The following is a 15,624-nucleotide window of genomic DNA, read 5'->3' on the forward strand; positions in this document are numbered from 1 at the left end:
AACATGCCATTCATTAATGGAGATGCAGAAAACTTGTACAACATGATGCAATCACAGTAAATAATCCAAAAGCATCCGTCTGACACATGGACAAGACCAACAGAAATAGTGCTGATGGAGCGCAAGAACGAGTCCTGTGTGAACAGCCCTCAGACAAATGTATGAGCTCAGATTGACTGTAGTCCGGTGATGGGCTGAATCAAGGCTTTAATGATCTGCTACAATGATGTTATCTTTGATATGTTTGTTGTTGTATTTATTATTTGATGTACATATTTTATCATCTTTATTTGGGGACCATTTTCAGCCGATTTTGTTCAATCACAGTAAGATGCTCAAAGCATCCGTCTGACACATGGACTAGACCAACAGAAATAGAGCAGATGCAGCACAAGAACGAGTCCTGTGTGAACAGCCCTCAGAAAGATTTACAAACTTGATGTTCTGTACATACATAGTTAAACATCAACTAGATAAAGCTTTAGCAATAAATAAAATAAACAGCTTACTTTGTTTTTCAGTTGCTGCAGTCAATTAAATATTTTGAGTAAAATGAACACAATTAGCATAAATGTACCTTTAAATTACTTCTTATTGTATATAACGGGATATTTTGTAATAAATGTCAAATGTATTAATTCTATTCTTATAATCAACATGTATCAATAGTTATTGTTCCTATTGCTTTATATTCAATCACATCATTTGCAATGCATCATGGGATTGTAGTTTGTACCCTCATGATAGACGGTAAGTACACAGTTTGTACTCACAGTCTTTGTGTCTGATTTACAAATACTTTTTTTTTTGCCTCAAAACAAAGTTTGTGATGATGTGATTCACCTCGTGACTTATAACTCTTTTATGGAAGATGTCATGAAAAGCAAATATAAAAAATGAATAGGGAAAGTATTTCCAGAGCCCAGATGCTGAATAAGTGACACTTTTGGACTCTGTTGACCTCTTGACAACCAACAAACAACTCGTCTTGAATTTGCATCAGGTATTTATTGTTATTCCTGTCCTGTAGTTCACCTCCTGGCCAACAGAGGTCTCACATTTATTCTGTCTTATAGGAACAACTGGCTTGCATCGACTGCTTTGTTATTTTATAAACACTTACAGTTATATCCTACAATATTATATAATGTTCACTAATCTTGAACAGTACACAGACATGACACATTAGTTGATAAAGAGTTAAAATAACTTAAATTTACATTTATGCATTTGGCAGACTCTTTTATCCAAAGTGACTTACAGTGCACTTATTACAGGGACAATCCCCCCCAGAGCAACCTGGAGTTAAGTGCCTTGCTCAAGGACACAATGGTGGTGGCCGTGGGGTTCAAACCAGCGACCTTCTGATTAACAGCCCAGTGCTTTAGCCACTACACCACCACCACTCCAATTGATAATAAATGATTTGTTCAAAATAAATAATCAAATGGATGATAATAAATATTGCATAATTCAGAGCATTCTCCCATAAACCTGAGGTGATTATCATAAACTATGATTAAACTTCATTATACCACGTGTCTGTTGAACGCTTGACTCTGATTGGTTGACGGATGTTCTAAGGTGTGCAATTATCTTCCAGTAAATGCACGACTATGAAGTAGTTCCAGTTCTTGACCGCATAACGGTTCCCAATCACTTCGCCAAATTATTTCAGTTATTTCAAAGAGCCCCACATGCTACCGCAACAAAATAACCAGTTCAAACAAAGACATGGTTAAGTACATCGGATAATTGTTTCTCATGCATTTTTATAAATTGCATTGCAACAACAAAACAACAGCTTTTCGGAAGACTATGTTTTTGTTAAAATAGCCAAATCGTGTCTACAGTATGATGTAATGCTGACTGTGACATGTTTTATAAGTTAACGTCGTAAAAACGAATAAAAGTTGGACCTTTCTATCGTAATTAGCCTTTATTTGTTCAATACTGAATAAGTACAAGTTGCAGAGCCGGATATAAAACCAGCTGTTGTAACGGATAGTTGGTGCACTTCATTTTTTTAACACCAGATGGCAATAGATAAAACAACACATCTTATGACATTGTTGAGAATTTAATTTATATCTATTTACATACAATGGTAATTCTATGTTATTCCCTCTCTTTATTATGAAACCTGTAGGCAGTCACTGGATGCTCTGTACAGTCACTGGAGTACAATGGCACCAAGGAACTGTACAGCAAAACATGAAGGCAAAGCGGCTGATGTTTACATCTACACTGGTGTATAATAATGCAATGGGTCTCGACAGTACAGTAATTATGCTTAAGTTAAATATGAGATATCAATAGCAATGACTGTGTAATTTACAGTATTGAATGACTTTGATATGCAAGAATGCATAAATCATGATAGCAAGCAGCCAGCAACATTTTAATAAGATTTTCTCTGACATTAATCCAGCCAATGTGACAGTAATTTTTTATATACACAAAAGTTATATAAAGTGTGCTTTGTCTAAAAGTATAATGGAAAAAGCTGTTTTTTTAAACAGCTCCTCCTTGATCCGCTGTCCATGGTGCTGAATCTGTTACCCTTGGTCCTGAGATCAGAAGACTTCCAGGTCAGACTAACATTTTTCCACTATAGCTTCACATTTAAATAGTAAATGCCTTGTGTTATCACTCTGAGAAACATAAGTGATGGATGAATCATTAGTCTGCTAGAGCTGACAGCAGAGGGAGCTCTTGACAAACATTTCAAATCTGATATCCCAGATTAATGGGAATTAATGGGCCTTGGCAAGGTCATCTGGGCCCCCTGACTGTGTATTTCTCTGGGCCTCTTTCCTATTAAAGAAATAATGTATCTTTGGGAACCTAGAATCGGTACCACCTTTCACCCCACTAGCTACGGCCCTGTGTGGACCTCTGACAGCTTAATGTGTTTATCAGTTATGATAGGGTTTATACTACAGGAAACATGTCACTCTGATTAATGTTTTGTTTAAATTAAAGCCATGAACCTCAGTCAGGGAGCAGAGCGACATCAATGTGAACACAGATGTACAGTCTCGGGTCACGTCTTATTTTAACACCTTTTCTGCAGTTTTTATTGCAGTTGATTGATTTTGGCAAGTGAGTATTTTCAATGTTATTTTTGTTTTTTTGGCTAGCTGAGTGATCAACATGAAGGTAAAGAGTAAAACCTATTGAGTAGGCAGCATGTATAATATACAGTATACCTTACAGCTTTTTTTTTAATTCATAAAAATATTAAATATGATCTCATCAAGGTCTACAGAGCCTTTGTTTGGCATTCACAAAACAGGACTTTGTTCCTTTGAACTTGATTTTATTTTTGTGGTATTATTTAATATATATAGCAGATGTTGCTGGGAAATCGAGGTTTGGTGTCCAAAGCGGAGAATAACACGGTTATTAAAAAAAAAATAATTTAAATGCAATTCTTTCATTGTCGGACTTTTGAATAAGCTCATATTTGGGAGTAATCATCGAATTAGTGTGCATGTAAATGGGCTGACTTCAAGGGGGGGGGGGGGGGTTACCTCCTCCCTGTCCCCCCTGGAATCTATGCCCCTGGCTGACTTGCGTTGGCTTTTACGTGCACATGCATCACTATATTGCAAAGTGACACACAAGTATTACATTTCGAGAAATTAAGAGGCAGTTGATTAGACATAGAGTTATATCATTATGTTTTTTCTCATCACGAGCCGGTGAGAATTGTTTGAGTTCAGACTGGTTCTAACAGGATGTGGTAAAGAAAAAGGTAAAATTATGAAATGTGAGCCCAGGCATACAAGGTCAAACGCTTGAGATCTGTATCAGAGAAACTGCAAAAAAAATTAAATAACGTGTATATTACTAAATGATTTTACTGGTACTAAGAACCTTTTCACTAATGCCAATCAGATTGTAACCCAGTAGCATAAACATCAATAAAGCATCATATTAAGACCTTAAATACTGTATATATAAAACATTTCTAAAACATATAATAAATATTACTAGAGAACCGGTGTTTTTGTGGGAACAGACATGCTTTAATATGCAAATAAAATTCAAATTATAACTGTAAAGTCTTCACTGTCAAATTGCAACATTAAACATGCAAATCTCTCATCTCTTGAGGGCCAAACAGTTTAGTCTCTCTCTCTCTCTCTCTCTCTCTCTCTCTCTCTCTCTCTCTCTCTCTCTCTCTCTCTCTCTCTCTCTCTCTCATGTTTCACATTGTAGATTCAAATGAACCGGCTCATTAGTCATTTGTGTAGACTGATTCCCAAACTGGTAACACATGCTAGCATCGCCTAGCGAAGTGCTAAAAAATGCTAAAAACGTGCTAGCATCATGCTAACACATGCTAGCATCGCCTAGCGAAGTGCTAAAACATGATAAAAACGCGCTAGCATCATGCTAACACATGCTAGCATCGCCTAGCGAAGTACTAAAAAATATCTATCCATCTAGCAACTACTTTAAACTACAAACTACTTTAAACTACAAACTACTTTAAACTACAAACTTTCTGGTCCAAACTTTCACAAGCCAACTTAAAGTTTGTCTCGACAAACTTTTTCTAGTTCTCATTTGTTAACATTCTCATTTGCATGTTTTATTCCTGTGGTTGCAATGAAGCTAGCCTGCACAAAACCTCAGTTTTACTTTTTCCGTCTTTGCAGAGAGCAGAATAGACAAGAGGCTTCTTCGTGCACTACGACACACAGGTTGAGTCAACCTGAGATCTTTTGTGGTTGTATTTATTTTTGCCAGCATACTTTATATGCCAGGGCTACTCAACTTTCTCATGCCGCTCATTTCTATGCCTAACCTTATTTGTCTTAACCGAAGTATTCGGAAATCAAACTGAGTGATTGCATAGACATTGTGAGGGGCTTCCAAACAGTTAAAGGGACAGTGACCATTGTTCTACCCAAAGTGTGTGTGTGTGTGTGGATGGAAACGATGTCGTGCATTGGCTGTAATGGAAGGTGTAGGAATTCAAATGAGTGCAGTCGCACAATATCATACCAATTAGCCAAATTTAGAAAAGTCGTACGAATCCTGACGATTTCGCCGAGTGTGTTGGCAACTTTTCTGGCCAGTCCAGCCTGTATCAAAAAGGTGATTGGCTCTTTTGATTTAATCCACCCCTCATATTGGATGTTCCCATTTTCAAAATTTGTTTTTATACAAGTTCTCAGTCTCGAGCTAAACAGTCTTTGGCTGTAATTCTCTCTGATGTCGACAACGAGAATTGGATTGATTTCAAATTGAACCCATTTACACCCTCAAACAAATCATTCCTTTCATTAAACGCTCTGTCAGCGTCAGTGTTCATGCAGGGGGCTTGTACAAACACATTCAGGTATTGTAGACTCAAGAATCAAACGCCTTTCTCTTTTCATGAGCTGAAAACACGTTCCAACAACACAAGAAATGGTTAAAACTCTCACATTCATCACTGAATCAAGTATATGAAAAGAAAAATCCAAGTCGAGTTATTCTGGAAAAATCCTGGTAAAGTCTTTTACTTTCTGGTAAAACTGGAAGAGCGAGACAACGAGCCAAAACCCCTCTTCAGTATTTGAATTACACGTGTTTCCACGATGTTCAACTTCCTTGTTTTAACACAAACTGAGTAAAACTGTTTTGACATTTTTGGACACATGATATCAAAACTTCTTTACCCATAACTGTGATCATTTGTCTAAGATTTCCATCAGATAGGATGATTGGAGCATAATAGGATTAATTTATGCATGCATTGATGATGAGTGGGTCACGTGAGAGAGAGAAAGTGAGAGAGAGAGAGAGAGAGAGACTTAACTTGGCTTCAGAGAGAGACTTTCAAACTAAATCAATTTTCTCTCATGAGCAACATTTACAGGGTTATATTTAGTTGTTGTTGTGTGTTTTTTTTTGTTTGTTGTTAATTGGAAATATAAAGCTTTACCTCACATCTAAAAATGTTTGTACCAGCTAAAGTGTGACTTTACATTGTATTTATAATTATTGAAGAGCCGATATGATGAAGAATATGATTCATTGTACAGTTCTGATGAACCTCTGTTTGCTGGTCACAAGGTAATGTACAAACATCTTTCATGCAGTTTATAGAACAATTGATCTTTTGTGTTTTAGGGACTTAAAAGGTCTGAAGAAAATAATGATGATAATCAAACGTCTTATAATTGTATTTATATTGAGTGTTTTTCATTATGGAAACTTCTCACTTAAATGTCAAGAACTTAAATTTATGATTATTTCATAGTTGTTTTTTTAATCTTTCAACATGTTTATCTTTGCATTTTCTCTGTTTTACTGGTTTAATGAATTAAAGTCTGTATTTGAGGGGGACTTGAATGTTTCTGTTTGTTCTTCAGGTGTGTTTGGTGTCGATACAGATGGATTGAAGACAGTTTTGGAGGGAGATTCTGTCTCTCTACACACTAATATTACTGAAATACAGAGAGATGATCAGATACTGTGGAGGTTTGGACCTGAGAATCCTGATACTGTTATAGCTGAAATAATAAAACGGGCAGATTTGACTCGTATATACGAATATGATGGAAGATTCAAAGACAGTTTACAGCTGAACAATCAGACTGGATCTCTCACCATCAGGAACATCACAATCACTCATACTGGACTTTATCAGCTTATGATTATCAATGGAAAAGTCTTTTACACAAGCTTCAGAATTATCTGTGGTGAGTAAACTGAATAAGTCATTGTAGGATATGCAAAAGTGTTTAGCATGAGCTGCAGTTGGACCACAATGATCTTTATCTCCATCACAAACGCAAAGAGCTGCAAATTAATTCAATAGCCTTTAAAACACACTCTAAGAGCACAATATAGCAAGCCAAATTGACCTTTTATCACGTATGGAATCAGAAATACATTTACATTAGTAAAAACATTTTCATAAAAATTACGTCATCACTCGCAGAAACACATAGGGTAGAGTGGGGGAAAACGCCCCCCACCTGTTTTCCCCAAAATAACCACTAGAGGGAGTCAAGATACATTTTTACTGTTGCTATGAACTACGTTGACAACGGGGATAAACAAATCTCCACGGAGAAGCTGACACCAGCGGCGTATTTGAAGAGAAGAGGATTACATGGTAAGCGCTATAATTTTCAGATATTATTAAACAAGTTCAGAGAATATTGTTCTGCAGGATATCGCAGTGATGTATGATAGATGAACAGTGAAGTCTGTAGTTTTAGAGCATATGTTATTTATAAGGAATATAATTATATTTTTTAAATTGAACTATTTTTTAAAAAGTCATAGCTTGTGGGGTAAAACGCCCCCCAGGGGGTATAGTTTCTCTCTATCATAATTACTATAATAACACATTTCTGTCTATCAAATCCTTTGTTTTACACTTAATGCAGGATAACTAGGTGGTAAAATCAAAATATTTGAACAAAACATGAAAAAAAAAATTACCTCAAGTGAGCATAAGCTAGTTAGCTTGCTAGCACAGTCAGCTGATGGAAGGTGGTTAGGTGACACAAGGATAAAACAGTGGCTTTCATTGCATTTATTGAATATATTTCACTACATAAATATACTAATTTATAAGTTTAATATTTATTTAGGGTTTTCTGTTTGTTTTGATGATAGTGGTGAACAAATACATCAATTATCAACCCCATGTAGGCCTATTGTAGAAATTTCAACCTCATATATATTTTTTCTCTCCTTATAGATGCGGACATATAAGAGACAAAGTAACCGTGGTGCTTATACAGAGCAAGCTCTACAAAATACCCTCAGAGCTATTGAAGAGGGAACTGCTTTGAAGGCTGCAGCCCATCAATTTGGAGTCCCCCAAAGACCTTGATTTATTAATTACAACACATTTGTTTGTATGACTTAGTTATATGTTATATGTAATATCAAATGTAAAAAATATTCCTGAAATAAACATTAATATAGATACACATGTTGATACATTACTTGCCTTTTACTTTTAGAGATTAAAAACAATAGTCTTGCTGCTGATCTATGAAGCAAACTGGCTATTATGAAAGGGGGCATTTTACCCCACCTTGGGGGGCGTTTTACCCCACCGCTGGGGCAAAACGCCCCTTTTGTATAAAAATATTTTCAGTCAAAATACTAATTAATCATGAAGGCTGAGCAATTTTATTATTTGGTAAATAACTCCTGCCACAGTCACTCAAATCTGGGATGGCAATTCTAGTCACATTTATTTTTTGTTTCACAGTAATGTCACATTTTCCTTAAGGGGGGCGTTTTCCCCCAATCTACCCGTGATAGAAAAAAAAGGTAAAAATGGAAAAACTTGTAAAAGCTGTAATTCTTGATATCTGTAACTGCATTATCAATGGAAAGCCAAATTATCTCTTAATGTTACCAGCGTTACTCGTCGTAATTGCATTTTTATCAGTAGTAATTGAATTAGAGAGGTCTATAATAGCAATATTTACTAGTAAGAATAGTATTGTAGAGATCTCTATTCAGCGCCATCTCATTATGGTAATCACGACTCATGATTTTTCATACAATATGATCTGGTTTGTGTAAATTGGAAGGCAGGAAAATCTGGTGCCCATTATCAAAATGGAAGATACAGGGTACAGAGGGAGAGCAGCTGCAGGCATTAACTATCAAAATGTTCCCTGTATTTATCAGGATCATCTTGGCTTATTCTTTGTACTTTGCTAAGCACTGAATCAAGCACCCTCAAATCATGAAGTACAGTTTCCTCGAGGAAAATTACATTTGACCAATAAAACTTTTCTCTAGCTCTCTAAATCAATTGTAGAGCTCTGCATTTGAATTTTTAATAGTGACAATTGAATCGGAGAGCTCTCTAAAGCAATTGTAGAGCTCGGCAATTTAGTTTTTAATAGTGACAATTGAATCAGAGCGCTCTCTAAATCAATTGTAGAGCTCGGCAATTAAATTTTTAATAGTGACAGTTGAATCGGTGTTACGAATGGAGGCAGCGAAGGCAGACGAGGAGAGCGGACCTAAATGCAAACTTACTTTATTTGAACAGACAAATGAAGAAACACAACGGAAAAACCCTCAATGGGGAAATAAACACAAAACTGAGAATTCGGGCAGGGAACACATACCAGGCTAACAACATTCAACGATAGACAGCGACTGAACAAACAGACAGGGTTTAAATACATGGACATAGGACAAGGGGCCAATGAACAAACAGAACTCAAACAAGATAACAAGGGGAAAAACAGAAACCAATGGCAAATTAACAAGGGCAGGTGAAAACAATGAACGGAGAACATGAACGCTAACAGGGAGACTGTGGAGCTACAAAAGGGACAAAAGTGAAAACTAAGGAATTACAAAAGTGACAAAAATGGTAAACAAAGGGTCAACGGTGAAACAAGACGAGGTATGCCTAACAGATCCCCCCCTCAAGGATCGGATTCCAGACGTTCCGAAATAAAAAGCAAATAAAAAAAAACACCAGGAGCAGACGGGCAGACCAGGGGGGGCACGAGAGCAAGAAGGCAGTCCAAGGGGGCACAGAGGGCAGGCAGGAAGTCCAAGGGGGCACAGAGGGCAGGCAGGAAGTCCAAGGGGGCACAGAGGGCAGGCAGGAAGTCCAAGGGGGCACACAGGGGACTGGGTCAGGGGGCCTGGGAGGTGGCCACAGGACAGGGACCGGGTCAGGAGGCCTGGGAAGAGGCCACAGGACAGGGACCGGGTCAGGAGGCCTGGGAGGAGGCCACAGGTCAGGAACAGGGTCAGGGAGCCTGGGAGGCCACAGGACAGGGACTGGGTCAGGAGGCCTGGGAGGAGGCCACAGGACGGGAACAGGGTCAGGAGGCCTGGGAGGAGGCCACAGGACAGGGACCGGGTCAGGAGGCCTGGGAGGAGGCCACCGGACAGGGGCTGGGTCAGGAGGCCTGGGAGGAGGCCACAGGTCAGGAACAGGGTCAGGGAGCCTGGGAGGAGGCCACCGGACAGGGGCAGGTTCAGGAGGTGGAGCCGAGGGAGGTAGCGCCGTAGGAGGCTCTAGAGGCGAAGACCTGGAAGGCTCTGGCGGCGGGGCCGATGGAGGTGGCACCATAGGAGGCTCTAGAGGCGGAGGCCTGGAAGGCTCTGGAGGCGGAGCTGAGGGAGGCTCGGGGGGCTCTGGAGGCGGAGCCGTAGGAGGCTCGGGAAGTGGAGCCCAGGAAGGCTCGAGAGACTCGAGGAGCGGAGCCCTAGAGGGCCCGGGAGGTGGAGCCGTAGGAGGCTCGGGAGGCTCTGGGAGCAGAGCCGTAGGAGGCTCGGGAGGCTCTGGGAGCAGAGCCGTAGGAGGCTCGGGAGGCGGGGCCGTAGGAGGCTCGGGAGGCGGGGCCGAGGAGGCTCGGGAGGCGGGGCCGAGGAGGCTCGGGAGGCGGGGCCGAAGGAGGCTCGGGAGGCGGGGCCGAAGGAGGCTCGGGAGGCGGGGCCGAAGGAGGCTCGGGAGGCGGGGCCCTAGAAAGCTCTGGAGTCTCTGGGAGCAGAGCCGTAGGAGGCTCGGCAGGTGGAGCCGTAGGAGGCTCTGGAGGTGGAGCCGTGGAAGGCTCGAGAGGCTTGAGGGGTGGAGCCCTGGAAGGCTCGAGGCGGAGCCCTAGAAAGCTCAGGAGTCTCTGGGAGCGGAGCCGTAGGAGGCTCGGGGGTGGAGCCGTAGGAGGCTCGGGGGGCGGAGCCGTAGGAGGCTCGGGGGGCGGAGCCGTAGGAGGCTCGGGGGGCGGAGCTCTGGAAAGCTCGGGAGGCTTGAGAGGTGGAGCTCTGGAAAGCTCGGGAGGCGGAGCTCTGGAAAGCTCGGAAGGCAGAGTTCTGGAAAGCTCTGGAAGCTCGGAAGGCAGAGCTCTGGAAAGCTCGGGAGGAGGAGCCCTGGGAGGCTCGAGAGGCGCTGATTCTTGGACTGGCACGACCACTGGCGCTGGCTCTTGGACGGTCATGGCTACTGGCACTGGGACGGTCGAGGCCACAGGCGCTGGCTCAGGGACGGTCGAGGCTACAGGCGCCGGCTCGCTGACGGCTGAGGCGCCGGCTCGCTGACGGCTGAGGCGCCGGCTCGCTGACGGCTGAGGCGACAGGCGCTGGCTCGCTGACATCGGGGGCTAACGGCTCGCTGACCGTGGCTGACGAGGGCTCTGGCTCGCTGACCGTGGCAGGTGTGGGCTCTGGCTCGCTGACCGTGGCAGGTGTTGGCTCTGGCTCGCTGACCGTGGCAGGCGGAGACTGGAGAGCAGAAGCCTTTCCTCTTCTCCTCCTCCTCCGGGCGGATGAAGCTGGCAACGCTGGCTCTGGGACTGACGAGGCTGGCAACGCTGGCTCGTTGGCCGTGGCCGGCACGGAAAGCCCAGAGGCGGAAACCGGGATCGAGAGAGGTGGTTCCCCGGCAGCGAGTTCTTTCAAGATTAGACTCACATATTCCCTCCACGTGAGGTCTCCGGAGTCCGGCAATTCCCTCTGCCGGTGTGTTGGTAGCCCGAGCCGGTAGATGGTCTTCAGGGATGTGTCGTCGAAGCCGGTGTGGATGGCAACAGTGGAAAAGTGGGAGTATTCGCGGATGGTCAAATCCGCCTGGGTCAGTTCCGTAAAGTAAGCTGCTAGATCCATATTTGGTGGTCTATCGTTCTGTTACGAACGGAGGCAGCGAAGGCAGACGAGGAGAGCGGATCTAAATGCAAACTTTATTGGAACAGACAAATGAAGAAACACAAAGGAAAAACCCTCAATGGGGAAATAAACACAAAACTGAGAATTCGGGCAGGGAACACATACCAGGCTAACAACATTCAATGATAGACAGCGACTGAACAAACAGACAGGGTTTAAATACATGGACATAGGACAAGGGGCCAATGAACAAACAGAACTCAAAGATAACAAGGGGATAAACAGAAACCAATGGCAAATTAACGAGGGCAGGTGAAAACAATGAACGGAGAACACGAACGCTAACAGGGAGACTGTGGAGCTACAAAAGGGACAAAAGTGAAAACTAAGGAATTACAAAAGTGACAAAAATGGTAAACAAAGGGGCAACGGTGAAACAAGACGAGGTATGCCTAACAATCGGAGGGCTCTTTAAATCAATTGTAGAGCTCGGCAATTACATTTTTACTAGTGACAATTGAATCGGAGGGCTCTATAAATCAATTGTAGAGCTCGGCAATTACATTTTTACTAGTGACAATTGAATCGGAGGGCTCTTTAAATCAATTGTAGAGCTCTGCAATTAAATTTTTACTAGTGACAATTGAATCGGAGGGCTCTTTAAATCAATTGTAGAGCTCTGCAATAAAATTTTTAATAGTGACATTTGAATCGGAGAGCTCTATAAATCAATTGTAGAGCTCGGCAATTAAATTTTCACGAACTGTGTAAAGTGTCCCTGAAGAAAACCACCAGGGCTGAGTCCGGGATGTCTGTGAACTTCGCCAGCGCGAGGAAGTCGCTGATGTGGTCTTCAACAGGGCGGCCCTCTTGTTTGAGGTTGAGCAACCGGCAGTTGGCCCGTATAACTGCTGGATCCATAGTTGGTCGATCGTTCTGTTACGTTTGAGCAGCGAGGCAGACGAAGAGATGCGGATCCAAATGCAGTTTAAACTTTTATTAAATGAACAAACGAATAAACAAAGGAAAAACCCACAAGGGGGAAATAAACTTAAACGGAGAACTAGGGCAAACATAAACTGAGAACTAGGGCAAACATAAACTGAGAACTAGGGCAGCAAACATTCATGCACATACATCAAACAACGATCAACAAGGACTGAACAAAAAAACAGGGTTTAAATACAAGAGGAACAAACAAGGGAATGAGGGACACCTGGAAGAAATAATCAAGGGAACACCAATCATAATAACAAACTACAAAGGACTACAAAAAACCAAACAGGAAACAGGAACCAGGAAACAGGGGCTAAACTAAACTTCAACATAAGAGCACAACAACAAAAGACACCAATGAACATGACAGAAACCAAACAGGAACCAGGAAACAAGGACTAAACTGAACTTCAAAATAAAAGCACGAAGACAAAAGACACCAATGAACATGACACTCAGTAATAGCTGACTGCACATTAAACTGGAATAATAGAAAGCATTTTAATATATAGAAAAGCATGAAATACTTTCCCCCATTTCTGATTTGCTCCTTAAGAAAACACGACATCTCTGAAATTGATGTCTGTGTTCACTGAAAACTGATGCATGAAGTTGTCATTAATTGGTTTGTATTAATATATACTTATATTAATTAATAATTTTAATTTAGTAATACACTGGGGTGCAAAAGTACACCCACTAGTGGGTGCAATTAAACATAAGCAAATGTGTAATATACCAAATACTAAAACAAATCTGAAAATCATCTTTGTTTTTCAACATTTCAGTCGAATTGTATGTCTATAATATAATTTGTACTGAAAATATTGTAATTCATTATTTATCAAAGCATTTTCACTTCAAGCATTTTAGACCCCACTAGTTTTATATTATCTCATGTTTTCCAGCCCCTTCCACTTTGCCCGATCCCATCATCTCTACAGACTCTTCTCGATGTTCTTCATCATCTGAAAGTTCATCTAAATGTGTGTTGGTGTGTTCAGTGGTGAATGTGACACATGTGACTCTCTCCTGGTACAAAGGAAACAGTTTATTGTCCTCCATCAGTGTGTCTGATCTCAACAGCAGTCTCTCTCTACCTCTGGAGGTGGAATATCAGGAGAACAACATCTACAGCTGTGTGATCAACAATCCCATCAGAAACCAGACTAAACATCTCAACATCACTGAAGTCTGTCAGATGTGTTCAGGTGTGTCAGTGGTGATATTAGAGTCTCTTGGTCTGTCTTGATTATTAATACTGCAGGACATCAGAAACATTGTGCAGGTTTATGAACTGTAACCTGTCCTTTCGTTTCTAGTGGACCTGATAAAAACATAAAAAAATTATCTCTAAATAACTCTCATTGCCATACAGTCAACAACACAGTTTCATAATTTTTGAGTATTGTCCTGTAGCAGCTCATTTGACAATTAGATCAAATAACTGCATTAAACACTCTCTGAGAAAAGCAGATCTGAGATTTCAATGGTTAAGTGTTTTAAATGTTAGTTTGTTCATATTTTCTCTCTCTGATCTGCTGATGTTTCACAGTGTCTTGGCTGGACTCATTTGCACTAATGACTGTTTTCTGTTTGTCCATTGCAGAACAGACACGTTCATATCTCTTACCAATGATAGTTGCTGGAGTAGCGCTGGTGATAACTGCAGTTTCTGGAGTGATTTACTGGAACAACAGAGATCGTGATCAAGAAAGTCACGAGGGCAAGTATTATTCTAACCATACGAGTCTTTTGTTATGTTGAAAAACTGCCATTATGTCATTTTAACCACCAATTAAAATAAAATTTTACTGTAATATTTTTGTAGTTAATAAACTGTGTTTATTGTTAAAACAGTCCAAAATCATGAAGGAATGATACAACAACAATATTCTGTGCACACCATAATACGGTAAGAAACTGATTTTTAAAGCAAAGATTGTGCATAGTTTTAATGTTTAACATGCTGTAAATTAAAGTCGCTTCTGGTTTCACAGGAAGTGGAGTTAAGGGTGATGGATGTGGAAAAAACATGAAGGAAGATTCCTTAAAAATATGATTATTATATGATAAAATATAAATGTAATCAGATATTCTACAGTATTGGTACAACTGAAGTAATTCAGTATTCACAGACTATCTAACTGATAGACGGCTGCTTTCAGACACATTCCTATTAGTGTATACAGCATATACAATATTAAAGCTGTTGATTTAACATGATCATTCAGAACGATTAGATGTTAAAATAGATGGAAATAATCATGTCCCCTGAGAGAATTCAGAAATAAGGAGTTTTACCACCTTAATGTTTTACAAGAACAAATCAGCACAACTCTGTAAATGCAAAGAGCAGTTCTACATGCAACAAACTGCTCCACTGTAGAAATCAGGGGTCTCGAGAAGCATTTTTAAAAGTCTCAAACTACATTTTACTTTACACAGAGTTTTAATAAACATGCCATTCATTGCTGGAGATGCAGATAACTTGTACAACATGATGCAATCACAGTAAAATAATCCAAAAGCATCCGTCTGACACATGGACAAGACCAACAGAAATAGTGCAAGAACGAGTCCAGTGTGAACGACCCTCAGACAAATGGATGAGCTCAGATTGACTGTAGTCTGGTGATGGGCTGAAACAACACTTTAATTATCTGCTACAATGATGTTATCTTTGATATGTTTGTTGTTGTATTTATTATTTGATGTACATAGTTTATCATCTTTATTTGGGGACGTTTTTCAGCTAATTGTGTTCAATCACAGTAAGATGCTCAAAGCATCCGTCTGACACATGGACATGACCAACAGAAATAGTGCAGATGCAGCACAAGAACGAGTCCTGTGTGAACAGCCCTCAGAAAGATTTACAAACTCAGTTGAATGTTCTGTTCATACATAGTTAAACATCAACTAGATAAAGCTTTAGCAATAAATAAAATAAACAGCTTACTTTGTTTTTCAGTTGCTGCAGTCAATTACATATGTTGAGTAAAATGAACACAATTAGCA

The 15,624-nt window shown here is 40.7% G+C and overlaps 1 protein-coding gene across 1 annotated transcript; it reads left to right on the top strand.

Annotated features, from left to right (window-relative positions):
* The first annotated feature begins 86 nt into the window (after window positions 1–86).
* On the top strand, window positions 87–14,764 carry LOC127639480 (natural killer cell receptor 2B4-like). Its single transcript, XM_052121531.1, has 4 exons — window positions 87–159; window positions 6,375–6,704; window positions 13,512–13,814; window positions 14,213–14,764. Exons 1-4 carry the CDS (start codon window positions 87–89, stop codon window positions 14,368–14,370), a joined length of 864 nt encoding a protein of 287 aa, XP_051977491.1. The 3' UTR covers window positions 14,371–14,764.
* Window positions 14,765–15,624: the final 860 nt, after the last annotated feature.

The sequence above is a fragment of the Xyrauchen texanus genome, chromosome 48 (assembly GCF_025860055.1).
Source record: "Xyrauchen texanus isolate HMW12.3.18 chromosome 48, RBS_HiC_50CHRs, whole genome shotgun sequence".
Lineage (NCBI taxonomy): Eukaryota > Metazoa > Chordata > Actinopteri > Cypriniformes > Catostomidae > Xyrauchen > Xyrauchen texanus.